This window comes from Oryx dammah, unplaced genomic scaffold, assembly GCF_014754425.2.
Source record: "Oryx dammah isolate SB20612 unplaced genomic scaffold, SCBI_Odam_1.1 HiC_scaffold_5, whole genome shotgun sequence".
Taxonomy (NCBI): domain Eukaryota; kingdom Metazoa; phylum Chordata; class Mammalia; order Artiodactyla; family Bovidae; genus Oryx; species Oryx dammah.
In genome coordinates, this window is record NW_024070189.1 from 27,472,448 (window position 1) to 27,487,097 (window position 14,650).

The 14,650-nt window shown below is 39.8% G+C and overlaps 2 protein-coding genes across 6 annotated transcripts in view; one reads left to right on the top strand and one right to left on the bottom strand.

Annotated features, from left to right (window-relative positions):
• The window catches only part of XRCC4 (X-ray repair cross complementing 4), a 283,891-nt gene extending 280,049 nt beyond the window's left edge, over positions 1-3,842 (bottom strand). For 2 of the 3 annotated variants that reach the window (XM_040239423.1, XM_040239424.1), the window contains exon 1: positions 3,737-3,842. The gene's annotated coding sequence lies outside the window, so the exon portion shown is untranslated. The remainder of the gene's footprint in view (positions 1-3,736) is intronic. The other variant, XM_040239422.1, reaches the window with a different exon arrangement.
• A 92-nt stretch (positions 3,843-3,934) lies between these two features.
• The window catches only part of TMEM167A (transmembrane protein 167A), a 52,680-nt gene continuing 41,964 nt past the window's right edge, over positions 3,935-14,650 (top strand). The window contains exons 1-2 of one of the 3 annotated variants that reach the window (XR_005720963.1): positions 3,978-4,033; positions 4,711-4,898. Coding sequence is in view for 1 of the 3 variants with exons in the window: in XM_040239425.1 (XP_040095359.1) it covers positions 4,031-4,033 (3 nt within the window). In the remaining 2 variants the exon portion in view is untranslated. Of the gene's footprint in view, positions 4,034-4,710; positions 4,899-14,650 lie in introns of all 3 variants that reach the window. The other 2 variants (XM_040239425.1, XR_005720962.1) reach the window with 2 other exon arrangements.

Genomic DNA, 14,650 nt, shown 5'->3' on the forward strand with positions numbered 1-14,650 from the left:
AAAGAGGATTATTATGCAAGCTTGTAAAGTACAGAGGCAAGATGGGAGGTCCTCTGAAATGTAGCACATTAACCAGTCTGAAATTTCAGAAGTTTCCTTGAGTTATATCTGATATACAATTTAGAAGGTGGAAAAGGTTTAGTGGAAGGAAAAAAGATAAGAAAACACATTCCAGGAAGAAGAAACTGCATGAGCAAAAGCTTGGAGGCAAGAAATAGCATGATAAACAGAAGTGAAAATTCAGTTTCAGACTGACTGACACTAACAAGAGCATTTGGGGGAATCACAGGCACTGTGTTGAAGGGATCTCAAAAAAGAAAAGTAAAAGAGAAACTGGAACGTGGAGGACAGAAAACTCTTGAAGGGATTCTTGCTCAGAAGAACAAATAAATGGCGTTGGAATCAGAGAAAGATTAAGAGAAGCAGTTCTTAAGGTGAAAAAAATAACATGCAGGTCAATCAAAAGTTTTGTGGGTCTTAATCTAAGAGCCATGAGGAAAGAGAATTTTTTAAAAAGGAGAAAAAACAGGACAATGATGAACACTAAATAACAAAGAACTTCAACCTCTGACTATGGAGACTAGTTGAGGATCAAAGAAAACAACAAATTAAGTAAAACTATTATTTTTTTTACTATATGTGAATATTATTGAATGAGAAAAAAGTCAGATAAAAGGAAATTATCAACACCATCAATACTAGAGACAAGTAAAAAGAGATGGGAGAAAGCGGTCTGGTACTAAAAGCAGTACCAATTCAATTTTTTAAACTTTTAATTTAAAAAACCATTCACTGAGTGCCTAACATTCAGGTTAACTGGCCCTCCTTCATTATCCCTCCCTTTAAAAGGTTTTTATTTTACTGAACAAAAAAAGCCAGGTACAAAACACGCAAGCCTTATAGAGTGTTTGACAGTGAAAGTTGCTCAGTCCTGTCCAGCTCTTTGCCACCCCATGGACTAAACAGTCCATGGAATTCTCCAGACCAGAATACTGGAGTAGTGGGAGCTGTCCCCCTCTCCACAGGATCTTCCCAACCCAGAAATCAAACCCAGGTCTCCCACATTGCAGGCAGATTCTTTACCAGCTCAGCCACCAAGGAAGCCTAAGAATATTCGAGAATATCCCTTCTCCAGGGGATCTTCCTGACTAAGAATAAGCCTAAGGATATTGGAGAATATCCCTTCTCCAGGGGATCTTCCTGACCCAGGAATCAAACCAGGGTCTCCTATATTGCAGGCAGATTCTTTACCAGATGAGCTACCAGGGAAGCCCCTTGAGTGCTTGCTGCTGCTGCTGCTGCTGCTAAGTCGCTTCAGTCGTGTCCGACTCTGTGCGATCCCATAGATGGCAGCCTACCAGGCTCCTCTGTCCCTGGGGTTCTCCAGGCAAGAACACTGGAGTGGGTTGCCATTTCCTTCTCCAATGCATGAAAGTGAAAAGTGAAAGGGAAGTTGCTCAGTCCTGTCCAACTCTTTGGGACCCCATGGACTGCAGCCTACCAGGCTCCTCTGTCCATGGGATTTTCCAGGCAAGAGTACTGGAGTGGGGTGCCATTGCCTTCTCCATTGAGTGCTTGAAGTGAAGTGAAGAAGTGAAGTGAAGTCGCTCAGTTGTTTCCGACTCTTTGCGACCCCATGGACTGTAGCCTACCAGGCTTCTCCGTCCATGGGATTCTCCAGGCAAAAATACTGGAGTGGGTTACCATTTCCTTCTCCAGGGGATCTTCCCGAACGAGGGATTGAACCCAGGTCTCCCGCATTGGAGGCAGACGCTTTAACCTCTGAGCCACCAGGGAAGCCCCATTGAGTGCTTAGTGCAGGTCAAATACCTGACAATACTAGGGAGGTCCATGGCTTCTTTGCACAGAAAAACATAAATATGTACTATTTTTACATAAAATAGTATGTAAAGTATATAAAGTATAATAGTATTTCTTACTGAACCTAAGAAATCAAAGTTGAAAATACTCTTCTAGATGCAGGAGAGGCAATAATTTTTGAAGAAGGAAATTATAAGAATCAGATTTCACTTTTAGCATGTATGAAAATGATCCAAGATAGTCTGAAATAAGATTCTATACCAGAGTTGCTAGAAAAGAGACTTTTGATATAGCAATGTAAGACAGTGCTTAAATTAGTTCACTGGCAGTGAAGCCAAGAGCAGGGAGTTTATGTGCTTAATGACTGTATATCTCAATTACCACCTCCTTAAGAGATCTTGCCAAGAGATCGTGTCAGATTAACTTTGCTGTGTTACATGAAAAACTTTATATATAAATGTATGTTCAGTCTTATCTATTGCTATTTGGCTTCCTCTATGGGTAACTTTAAAATAACTGGCATTGTTCTTCCCTATTTTGAAGCTGAAGTACATAAGAGCCCATGGTCTAAAATTAATTAAAATTCATAAATACAGTAAATCAACTGTGATTTTTAACAACTTCAATTTCCTGGTGCACTTCAGCTATTACATATAACCCTCAAGTGTCCATGTAAATGAAGACAATCTACATGACAGCAAGATGTTTGCAGACACATTTACTACTTTGGAAACCAAGCTTGATGAGTTGCACAACATAATTTCCATAACCAAGCCAAGATTATTTAATTTGAATGGTTAAGACTTAAAAAATATATTGTAAAGCAATCACAACACAAAGCATTACAGCTTGTTTTTTGATAGGACAAGGGTACAGTATATTTTCATATATTTCTTATTCCCCTCTTCCCCGTGCCCATAAAATTTCTGAAAGGAACAGGCCATCTTTATCCCTCTGCAGCAGTCTCATGATGGTATGAATAAAAGCTCAGTTAAGTACTTGCTAAATTTGTGTACTTAACCAATTCTTGACAATTCAGTAGATTCAAACAAAAAGTAATGGTTTAAAAAAAAAAAAAAGAAAAAAACCTGGTGGGCAGTAGCCAACAATACAATCACAGATAGTAGAAACCCAAATATCCTAATCACTGTGTTGCCCTAAATATAGAAAGGTCTCATAGTTTGGCCAAGAACAGCACAAAAATCAATGCATTATATGAACTTCCTTTCCTGTTTTTCTCATTCCACTTTGAGTCAAAGTATTAAAAAACTGATAATATTCTAAAAAGAATCTGGGGAGAAGGAATAGAACCTTATCTAATGGGATTGTTAAAATTAGAGAAAGCTAAATAATAATACTGATTAAAAGAAAAAGTTGGTATATGTCTTGCAGGTGGACCATTTCTCTAAAGCACCTAATCAATTACTGAACTCAGGAAAGGCAGCTCCTTTCCATTTGTTCCCACAGAAAGTTCTTTCCTGACTGCAACGGGCACCTTTCAGCCTCAGATCGAACCCACTGACAATCTACAAAACGCTGGGAATTAAAAGCGAGAATGCCAATGTTAGAAAAATGATCAAACACCTTCTCAACACAACCCCCTGAATTCAAGTGTCCTAATCCCACAGCTTTACAGGACATTTCAAAGGCGCTTTACACAAAGAATCCCGCAGGTGCAAAGGGAGAAACTGAAAAGGGAGCCCAGGAGATGCACGACCTGAGGGTAACGCCAGAGAACTCAGGTGTTCCCGAGAGTTTACAAACAGAAGGGCCAGAAGCTTACACATCGAGGGGAGTCTAAGCCGGAAAAAAATTGAGCGCGGAGGAGTTCTAGAGAAGTGAAGAAAAAGAAAAATAATAATAACTGGACCACCGACTACTATTAAAAGAGGCAGTCGCCACTTCCGGACCCTACCTGTCAGTAATTCCACTTCCGGCCTCCTCCAAAAGGCCCGCTCCCACAGGCGGACATCCAGCACCCAATGAGAGTGTTACCTACTTCCGCGGGGGCTGAATGACGTCATTGAAGTCCCGTCCTTTCCGGTAGAGAGGAGCCTATCGTAGAGCCCGAGACCCGCGCCTCAGGAGGAGGTACCGTGACAGGCCCAACCAGACCGCGGGAAGGGGAGAGAAAGGCAAGCCGGCCGTGCACGCCTCTTCCGCCCTGGGCCCGGAAGGGTGATGTGGCTGGGGCTTCGCCGGCCTCACTATGGTAAGAACCGGGGCTTCGGGGTCGCGACTGAGTTTTGTGCAGGGGCTGCAAACCAGTAGTAGGGTTGGAAGGTTGAGTGGCAGTCCCCGGCCGGGGAACCCTGTCACTAACTTGACTCTCCCGGGGCTCAGAGGGAGAGATCGGCCTGGGAGCCATGTGGTCCCTGCACGTCCAAACTGGGACAACCAGAGCCGACAGCCCAAGAAAGAACCTCAGGGCCGCAAAGCCCCTCCTCACACGCAGAGGCTACTTTAATGACTTGTTTCAAAGAAATGCGCTGGTTTGGCTTAACCCGTCGTTACTTTTTCTTTGTGGTCATTTTCAGGCTCTAGAGCTGCCGGGTTTGCGCGCTTGTTGTTTTGCGGTTTGTTATCTCATTGCCGGCCTAAGCCAGGTGTTTCATTGCTGTCAAACCATCTCGAGACACCCCACCTTAATTTTGACGTGTTGAATTAATTGGCCTTTTAGATCTCTCCAGCTCCATTCTCTCAACTCTAAAGATGCTACTTTATAAGCTGTGTTTTAATGACTGGAGTTGTCTGTCGAGGTGGCTCTTCTAGAAGCTTACTGTGCTTGGAGTGGTGTCTGGCCTCGGGTCTTCCCTTCCATACATTATTAAGGGGAGGTTTCCTGTGTTAACATATTAAGGTTTCCTGTGTTATTTTGTCTTATTGCAGATTCCTTTAATAGTTTGGGCCTCTTAGAGAAGCTTGAAATAAGCCACAGAAGTTCACAAGAGAAATGTTTACTTCTCCAAGCTGAGAAAAATACATAAAACCAACATGGACAAAGGACAGATGAAATAATCAGTAGTAATAGCAAAGATCTCCCAAGTTATGTCTGCAGACATTTCACCTTTGTCACGGTAAATGCTAACAAACCTCTACACCAGGCCCTCTCCATGAATTTAGGAGGTCTATATGCCAGATGTATTTATGAGGAAAAGATTCGTGCCTTTTATTATAGTATCAGAAGCAGCCATGACAAAAGCTTTTCTACAGTGAAAAGTTGCTGAGCTTGTGTTCCCAGAAGTTCCTGCAGAATCCCATACAGCATAAAACCCTTAGACTTTGAATCAAAACCTCATTAATTGTTGTTTACTTTGTGCCAGCTACTTTGGTTATAGCTGGAGCATAAGTCACAGGCTTTTGCCTGGAGAAGTTTACATTGTATAGAGGGGATGACATTTTATTGGCAGATATTCCTTCCTTGGCCGAAGATACTCTCCAGTTCCAAAATCGAGCTATCACATGAAAGGATACAAGTGGGTAGACTTGTGTCTTGAGCGAGCCATTATTTAACTTAGAAAATGTGGTTCATTTTGCAATCCAAAAAGAGTAGCGAGACTGTTATTCTTAATTCTTGCATATATCCTCCTTGAGGCTGAAATGGATTATTTTACTCATAGTACAAGCAGAGATAGAGTCTTCTTTTTGTCTTATGTTCTATTTAGAAGCAAGACATACACCATTTATGATTAACAGTATTTGAACCATCTGGCCATACTGGTTTATTCAGAGAAACAATAATAACTCATTTATTAGCTATTGCTGTGTGCCAGGGTGCATCTGAAAAATCAACTTAAAAGTATTGTCTCATTCGAAACTTCTGAATAGATGTTTACAGGCGAAGGAAGTCAGGCATGTCAGAAGTCTTCATGCTGTTGTTAATGAAAAGAACATAACTGAAAATCAGATATGTCTTAGTGGTTTGTTGCTCTCAAATATAATATGCCAATCAGATGGGGGTGGAAAATAGAAGTAACTGCCAAGTAATTAATGTTTTCATTCCTGTTCTGTTCCTGTGAGCTTAAGATGTCAGCATTTCAGAAGTACATTGTAGTTGGAAGAGTTACACAGGTTTCTTTTTGAGTTTGTACCTAAACTTGGTATATTTGCAAGGTAGCCTAGTGATAATGAGATGGTTAGATAGCACCACTGATTCAATGGACATGAATTTGAGCAAACTCTGGGAGATAGCGAAGGACAAGGAAGCCTGGCCTGCTGCAGCTCTGAGACATGGCTTAGAGACTGAACAACAACCAGTGATTATGACTTATAGCTGAATTACTGTATTTTAATGAATCCATTTTTCTTTTTAGAAAGAACGATTCAGTTTTTAATATCCTCCTTCTAGTGCATTCTTCGCGACCCACCCCCCCATAATTCTATTTATTTATTTTTGCCTGTGCTGGGTTTTTGTTGCTGCAAGTGAGGGCTACCCTCTAAGATGTGCTAGCTTCTCATTGCAGTAACTTCTCTCATGGCAGGGCACGAGCTCTAGGTACACAGACTTCAGTAGTTGTGGCTCATGGGCTCTAAAGCACAGGTTCAGCGGTTGTGGCACAGACTTTTATACTTGTTCAGCGGCATGTGGGATATTCTCAGATCAGGGATTGAGAACCTGTGCCTCCTGCATTAGCAGGCAGATTCTTTACCACTGAGCCACCAGGGAAGCCCCCAATGAATCCATGTTTTAAAATGCATTTCAAGGACATTAAATGTTTATCAGCAGTAATAATTTACAACTATCAGAGCATAAGCAGTATAATAATTATATCATTTATGAATTAATACTTTTAAAAACTCCAGAAAACCTAGTTCTCCCTAACGTAAAGTTCTTCAAGATTCATCTCTAGTTTCATCTCTTCCAAAGAAGGCTTCCCTGTTCCTTAAGTTTTCCTCTACTCCTTTTAGGTGTTTCTTTGGACGTCTGTAGTCCAGTCCACGTATATGCCACCAGTGTCCCTCTTGCGTAGAAAACAGCAGTAACATATTGCTTATAATTCTCCCTTCTCTAGGCAAAGTTGTTAAAAGTAGAGACTAGGTCTTTTAATCTCTACATCACAGTGACAGAGTTAGTACTGAAATGAATGAGTGTCTCGATATACAGAGTCATGTAAAACATGCTCATGGTATTCAAGGACTTTACAGTCCATTGGGGGAGAGTATTAAATAAGTAAGTTTTATGTGTCATCTGCTAGGACATAGACAACATGTGTGGTAGAAAGAACATGAGCTTTAGACTAAACCAAACAGGGTCAGAATCATTCCCAGCTACCATCCTTTACTTGATCAACCTGAGGAAGTTTATCTTCGTTTCTTCCCCTGTTGGTGTGTTAAGTGACTTACCGATGTTCTCATTTAATGTTCATAAACCCTGCAAAGTAGGACCTATTTATTGCCCATATTTTATAATTAAACTGAGTACCAGGGAAAGGGTGTAAAATAGTTTATTAAATAGTTTATTTCCTCTTGTAGCTAAGAAATTGTTTCAGTTCAGTCGCTCAGTCGTGTCCGACTCTTTGCGACCCCATGAATCACAGCACGCCAGGCCTCCCTGTCCATCACCAACTCCCGGAGTTCACCCAAACTCATGTCCAGCGAGTCGGTGATGCCATCCAGCCATCTCATCCTCTGTCGTCCCCTTCTCCTCCTGCCCCCAATCCCTCCCAGCATCAGAGTCTTTTCCAGTGAGTCAACTCTGCATGAGGTGGCCAAAATACTGGAGTTTCAGCTTCAGCATCATTCCTTCCAAAGAACACCCAGGACTGATCTCCTTTAGAATGGACTGGTTGGATCTCCTTGCAGTCCAAGGGACTCTCAAGAGTCTTCTCCAACACCACAGTTCAAAAGCATCAATTCTTCGGTGCTCAGTTTTCTTCACAGTCCAGCTCTCACATCCATACATGACCACAGGAAAAACCATATCCTTGACTAGATGGACCTTTGTTGGCAAAGTAATGTCTTTCCTTTTTAATGTGCTATCTAGGTTGGTCATAACTTTCCTTCTAATTGTCACTGGGAACTGCTAGAGGGCATCGTCAAGGAGATAACACTGACCTGTGTATTAAGGAGTGACTGAGGATTAGAGAAGGAGTCATTAGCTAGAGCTGGGAAAACATTCTCTAGCCTTTAAGTAGATAAAGGATGAGGTAGATAAGGACACAAAGAGCATGAAGTTAAATAGTTGCCTGAGGAGTGCAAGAAGTTGAAGTTAATCAGTGAAGAGATGAGACTAGAAAGCTTGAGGCCAGATCTTGAAGTCTTTTCAAGTCTTTATATTTTGATACTGTTTGTGTACCTAATAAACACTTTGAGCAAGGAAAAGAATGGAGTGCACTTTAGAAAACCAGCTCGTAACAATGGAGAGGATATATTTACATGTTACTGTTTAGTGGATAAGTCATGTCTGACTCTTTGTGACCCCATGGACTCCAGCACACCAGGCTTCTCTGTCCTTCACTATCTCCCAGAGTTTACTCAAACTCATGTCCATTGAGTCACTGATGCCATCCAATCATCTCATCCTTTGTCGCCCCCTTCTCCTCTTGCTGTCAAGCTTTCCCAGCATCTGGGTCTTTTCCAGTGAGTTGGCTCTTCTCATCAGGTGGCCAGAGTATTGGAGCTTCAGCTTCAGCATCAGTCCTTCCAATGAATATTCAGGGTTCATTTCCTTTAGTACTGACTGGTTTGATCTCCTTGCTGTTTAAGGGACTCTCAAGAGTCTTCTCCAACACCGCAATTCAAAAGCATCAAAGCTTCAGCCCTCTGTCTTCCTTAGGATCCGACTCTCACATCTGTAGATGACTACTGGAAAAACCGTAGCTTTGACTATACAAACCTTTATTGGCTAAGTGATGTCTCTGCCTTTTAATATACTGTCTAGTTTTGTCATAGCTTTTCTTCCAAGGAGCAGGCATCTTTTAGTTTTGTCATCCACTGTGATTTTGGAGCCCAAGAAAATAAAATGTTTCCATTGTTTTCCCATCTATTTGCCATGAAGTGATAGGACCGGATACCATGATCTTAGTCTTTTGAATATTGAGTTTTAAGCCAGCTTTTCACTCTCTTCTTTCACCTTTATCAAGAGACTCTATAGTTCCTCTTCCCTTTCTGCCATTAGGTTAGTATTATCTCCATATCTGAGGTTGTTGATATTTCTCCTGGCAGTCGTGATTCCAGCTTGTTATTCACCTAGCCCAGCATTTCACATTGTGCTCTGCATATAAGTTAAATAAGCAGGATGACAATATACATACTTGTCATACTCCTTTCCCAATTTTGAACAAGCCCTTTGTTCCATTTTTAGTTCTAACTGTTGCTTCTTGACGTGCATACAGATTTCTCAGGTAAGGTGGTCTGGTATTCCCAGTTTTTTGAAGATTTTTCCAGTTTGTCGTGATCCACACAAAGGCTTTAGCATAGGCAATGAAACAGATTTTTTTTTTTTTAATTCCCTTGCTTTCTCTTTGAGCCAGTGGATGTTGGCAGTTTGATCTCTGGTTCCTCTGCCTTTTCTAAATCCAGCTTGTACATCTGGAAATTCTAGGTTCATGTACCACTGAAGCCTGTCTTGAAGGATTTTGAACATTACCTTGCTAGCATGTGAAATGAATGCAATTATCTGGTAGTTTGAACGTTCTTTGCCATTGTCCTTCTTTGGGATTGGAATGAAAACTTTTTTCCTGTCCTCTGGCCACCTCTGAGTTTTCCAAATTTGCTGACATATCAAGTGCAGCATTAACAGCATCATCTTTCAGGATTTTTAAATAGCTCACCTGGAATTCCATCACCTCCACTAGCTTTGTTCACATTAATGTTTCCTAAGTCCCGCTTGACTTCACACTCCAGGATATCTGGCTCTAGGTGAGTGACCACACCATCATGGTTATCTGAGTCATTAAGATCTTTTTTGTATAGTTTTTCTGTGTGTTCTTGCCACCTCTTCTTAATCTCTTCTGCTTCTGTTAGGTCTTTGTCATTTCTGTCCTTTATTATGCCCATCTTTGCATGAAATGTTTCCTTAATATCTCCTATTTTCTTGAAGAGATCTCTAGTCGTTCCCATTCTATTGTTTTATTCTATTTCTTTCCACTGTTCACTTAACACAGCTTTCTTCTCTCTCCTTGCTATTCTCTCAAACTGTGTGTCCATTTGTGTATATCTTTCCCTATATTTTTCTCAGCTATTTTTAAGGCCTTCTCAGACAACCACTTTGCCTTTTTGAATTTCTTTTTCTTGGGGATGGTTTTGGCCACCACCTCCTGTACAGTGTTACAAACCTCCATCCATGGTGCTTCGGCACTCTTTCTATCAGATCTAACCCCTTGAATCTATTCATCACCTCCATTGTGTAATCATAAGGGATTGATTTAAGTCATACCTGAATGGTCTGATGGTTTTCCCTACTTTTTAAAATTTAATCCTGAATTTTGCAGTAAGGAGCTCATGATCTGAGCCACAGTCAGCCCCAGGTCTTAATTTTACTGTCTGTAAAGAAGGTTAAAATCTGAGAAACTAGAAACAAATACAGTGATCGTACATGATTGAATGACTGCCCTCTTGACAAGTGTAAGTAGATTGAAAGACTTAAAATAAGAAAATCGTTATAAGGTGCTTAGTAAGGAGTGGTGAAGTACAAGTCCAGTTTAGGTGATTGGAAGAAGACATTGTTTAAGCACCAGCTCTGCCATGTGCTTTACATGTGATTTTTTTTTTAATCTTACATTATTGGCCACAGTGTACACGAGAAGCAAAAGGTGCAGAATTGTTAAGTGTCTTCCCCAAGACCACACTGCTTATAAGTAGTGGAGCTCAGATTTAAACTTAACAGCTCCACTTGTCATCAAATCTTGGGCCCTTTTTATTATACAACAATGCCATTAATCCCACAGGGAATTCAAGAGGAAAAGCAACATTTGTATGCCTCAGAGTGGATTGTTGGTGAAGATCTTAATTCTGTAGCTACTATTACTTGTGCACCTTCAATACAAATGACATCACAGTAGAAAGGTTATCTTCTTAGTATTATAATAATAGTTTTGACTGCATAAATATATGAGGAATTGCCATGAGCTACACTTTGAAAACCTCTGCATTAGGCTAATAGGTAGGTATCTGAAGTGGATGCTGGTCTTCTGTGGCATAGTGGCTTGTAACTCTAAGTGCAAGTAAAAATCCCAGGGAGTTTTGACAAATTCTGAGCCCACAGTGAGGGAGTGAGTGAAAGTCGCTCAGTCATATGTGACTCTTTGTGACCCATGGACTGTAGCCCACCAGGCTCTCCTCTGTTCATGGGATTCTCCAGGCAAGAATACTGGAGTGGGTTGCCATTCCCTTCTCCAGGGGATCTTCCCATACCAGGGATTGAACCCAGCTCTCTTGTTTTATCTTCTTTTAGTTTTGCTTCCTTTTGGTCTTTACTCTACTGAAGTCTTTGGGAGCTGTGCGTATGTGTTAACAGCATCTACCACTCTTCATTTTAGCTTAGGCTGGATTTGAAGAGCCAAAACAGGGAAACACTTAAGGAGAACTGAGACTCTCACAGAGCAATAAATTAGAGCTGCTGTTTCTTTTAGCTTTGCTTTCCTGTTCTTAATTATTTATTTTTTAAATGTAATCTCTCCTTTTATCAACCTTCATCATTTCATACTGTAAGAAAGTGAAATCACTAAAGGCAAATAACCTTATGAATCTGCTGAGTGTGAAGACAAAAGGCCATGGTACAGATGAATGGATTAGGAGGGAGACACCTAACACTAGGTTTACAGTTGGCAAAAGCTCAGGCTTTGTTGTACAATAAGTATCATGTGTCACACAGTGACTGGGGACTGATTGCTTGCAGTGACATAAGCATAAGCAATCCTTCAAAATCAAGTGTAAATATAACAGAAAAGCAGTATGGAAAAATTCAGAAATGTCCAACTATTGCTATTTCTTGGGTGAAACTACTGACCAATAGTTGGGTTCCCCCTCAAAATGTGAGAACAAGAGAATTTTAGAAAGCAGCAATTTTAAAGAAATGAAAGCTATGCAAAATGCATTGCAGTCCTTCATTATATAGTTCATAAGTATAAAAAAAGACTTCTAGGCTGTTCAGTTCAGTTCAGTCGCGTCAGACTCTTTGCGACCCCATGAACTGCAGCATGCCAGGCCTCCCTGTCTCGGAGTTCACTCAGACTCACGTCCATCGAGTCAGTGATGCCATCCAGCCATCTCATCCTCTGTCGGCCCTTTCTCCTGCCCCCAATCCCTCCCAGCGTCAGAGTCTTTTCCAATGAGTCAACTCTTCGCATCAGGTGGCCAAAGTACTGGACCTTCAGTTTAGCATCATTCCTTCCAAAGAAATCCCAGGGTTGATCTCCTTCAGTTAATTCATAATTCTGGAAAATATTTTTCCATGCAGTGAATCTATAACAATAGCTGTTACACAGTCTCTCTCCCTCGCTCTTTATGAGAGACCCTTATCACCAAGTCTTCCCTGAATAGTCTCTGTGCCACCATTTGCTTCCAGCTGCCTCACAAGCCACTTTTAACCCACCTCTGGAAACTATGTATAAAATCATGTAATTTGTGCTAATATGAGCATTTACCCATCAAACCAATATATATTTAACCAAGATAATCCTTTAAACCATGATCATGATTAGAAAGTGACATTACATCAGTATTACAGACAACTATTTTTCCCATGAACTATGGAATATTTTTTCCTTGGACAAATTCACCTCTTCCCAGAAATAGGCAAAGTTCAGTGCAAAAGAGTAACAGTAAAGTGTTCATTAAGCCATCAGAACAAATCACCTTGTTTTCAAGATAATAACACCGCCTTAGTTTCAAGTGCATCAGTGTACTAACCTAAAGGATTGTTACCTGTAAACAGTTTACACAGCAAAAGTGCTGGGAGGAAGTCTTACAAGCAAAACCAGGTGCCGGCTATTTAAAAGATCCATTAAAAATGACTTAGTGATTTTAAATGATAACTGATGCAAAAATCACGTTAGCTCTTTAGAATGGGAATTTAAGTTTATAGTAAATACAGTGTCTTCTGAATATAGTCAACAAGCAACAAAGCCAGAGCCCATAGTTAAAGGTTTCCAGACCCTGCAGAAGGAATCTACTGTACTGCGTGGATATCTGCCCATGCCACAGAGTTTAGTCCAAATTTCTGGGCGTTGATTATTTTTTTAAAGCCAGGTAAAGTGAGTAGCCAGGGTTCATACCCTGCTTGCCTTCACTTATTTGCAAGTTTTTCCATTTTGTCGTTCTTAGTCTTATCTATTTGCATGATCAGAATATTTTTTTTCATAACAGAATTTGCACTTTTCCTTCAGACTACTTTGTTATCATTTATCAAGGACATGTGAAGCATTTACATCAATTTTCTTAAGTCTTCTATTTGTCATAGTTACATGCATGCTTCCTCTTTCTAATAGCTGTGACACTTTTGTTGCTTCATATTTAGATGTGAGATGTCTATAAAATAGCTCAAAATAAGCAGCACAAATAGAACAAATGCACTGTAGGTCCTATTGACGATGAAAATAGGCGCAAATGACCACCAATGTTGCCAGTGGCGAATGGAGTTGAAGTGAAAATGTTAATATTCCTCTATATTATTAGAAATATTTTCTATCATATAATACTTGAGGAAATGGGGTGTTGTATGTGTTTGCACATTCACATACTGTCTTACATTTATCCCTGTATTTCCATGTTTTTCATTTTAAGAGATAATAGTAGTGCATATGAATTTACAATAGAAACTAGTTAGGAAATGCTGACCTGACCTAGATTTGTAAATGATAAAATGCTGACCTACTTTTCCAGTGCTGTATAATTTCTATCACAATTAGGTCAGAAATATCATTTCTGGGTTTCATTTCACTTCCAGAGAGGGATCAAGAACTTCAGTTTTGCGTGAAAACAATAGATATTGAAATTAGTAAAATAGTGTTGAGTTTTAAAAATTTAAGTTTGATTCTCAGTTAAACTGTAAGAATTAATATGTCAATAAAAATGTATTCCCCATGTAGGAGGCAGTCAACATTTGAAGCTCCCAGACAGTGTTATGCATAAAGAAGGCCCTTAATCAATAGACTAGCTAAATAATTTGTGTTGATAATCCTAAAAATAAATAAGCTCCATGGAACTCAAGAAATCCAGGGCTAATGAATATACTGGAGGCTTAGCCAAAGTCTTTTCTGCAAAATAAGTAGTTAGCAAGCAACCAGTCATTTAGCAGTCTTGGACAGAGCACTGTTTAGCATATTAATATGTGTATTTTTTTAGCGTTTTTCATTGTTTCTTTCTTTGTACTATTCTAACGCCTAAATCTTTCCCCCTTTTTTACTTCTGTTCCTAATGTTTTGGGGTATTTTTTTAACTTAGAAGTATTTTTCATTATGTATCTAAAAACAAAACTCTTATACTGAGGTCTTGCCCTTATATCCATACTTAGTATAGTTTTAACATTCAGGAATGACTCCGAAAATAACAAATTGTATCTTTATAGATAAAATGGTAGAAATTGAACATGAAATAAATACTCTTAACTTTTCAAATCAACTTGAGAATAGAGAGTTTTAAAGAGACATGTCAACATTAGAGGTAATTTCATTTTGGACGTTAACCTTTGCATTGACTAGTCTCTATCCTTTATTGATAAACAGTTCAATCTAATGTGACCAAATGAAAGTCTGGGTTATTTTTATTATTTCAGTGGCCTAATAAATTACCAACCTCTTCAGAGTAATTATGCAAAGTGACTGATTCATCAAGTTGATTTCCTTCTAGTTTGATAAATTAATTTAGTGCAGTGATTTGAAGCACATCA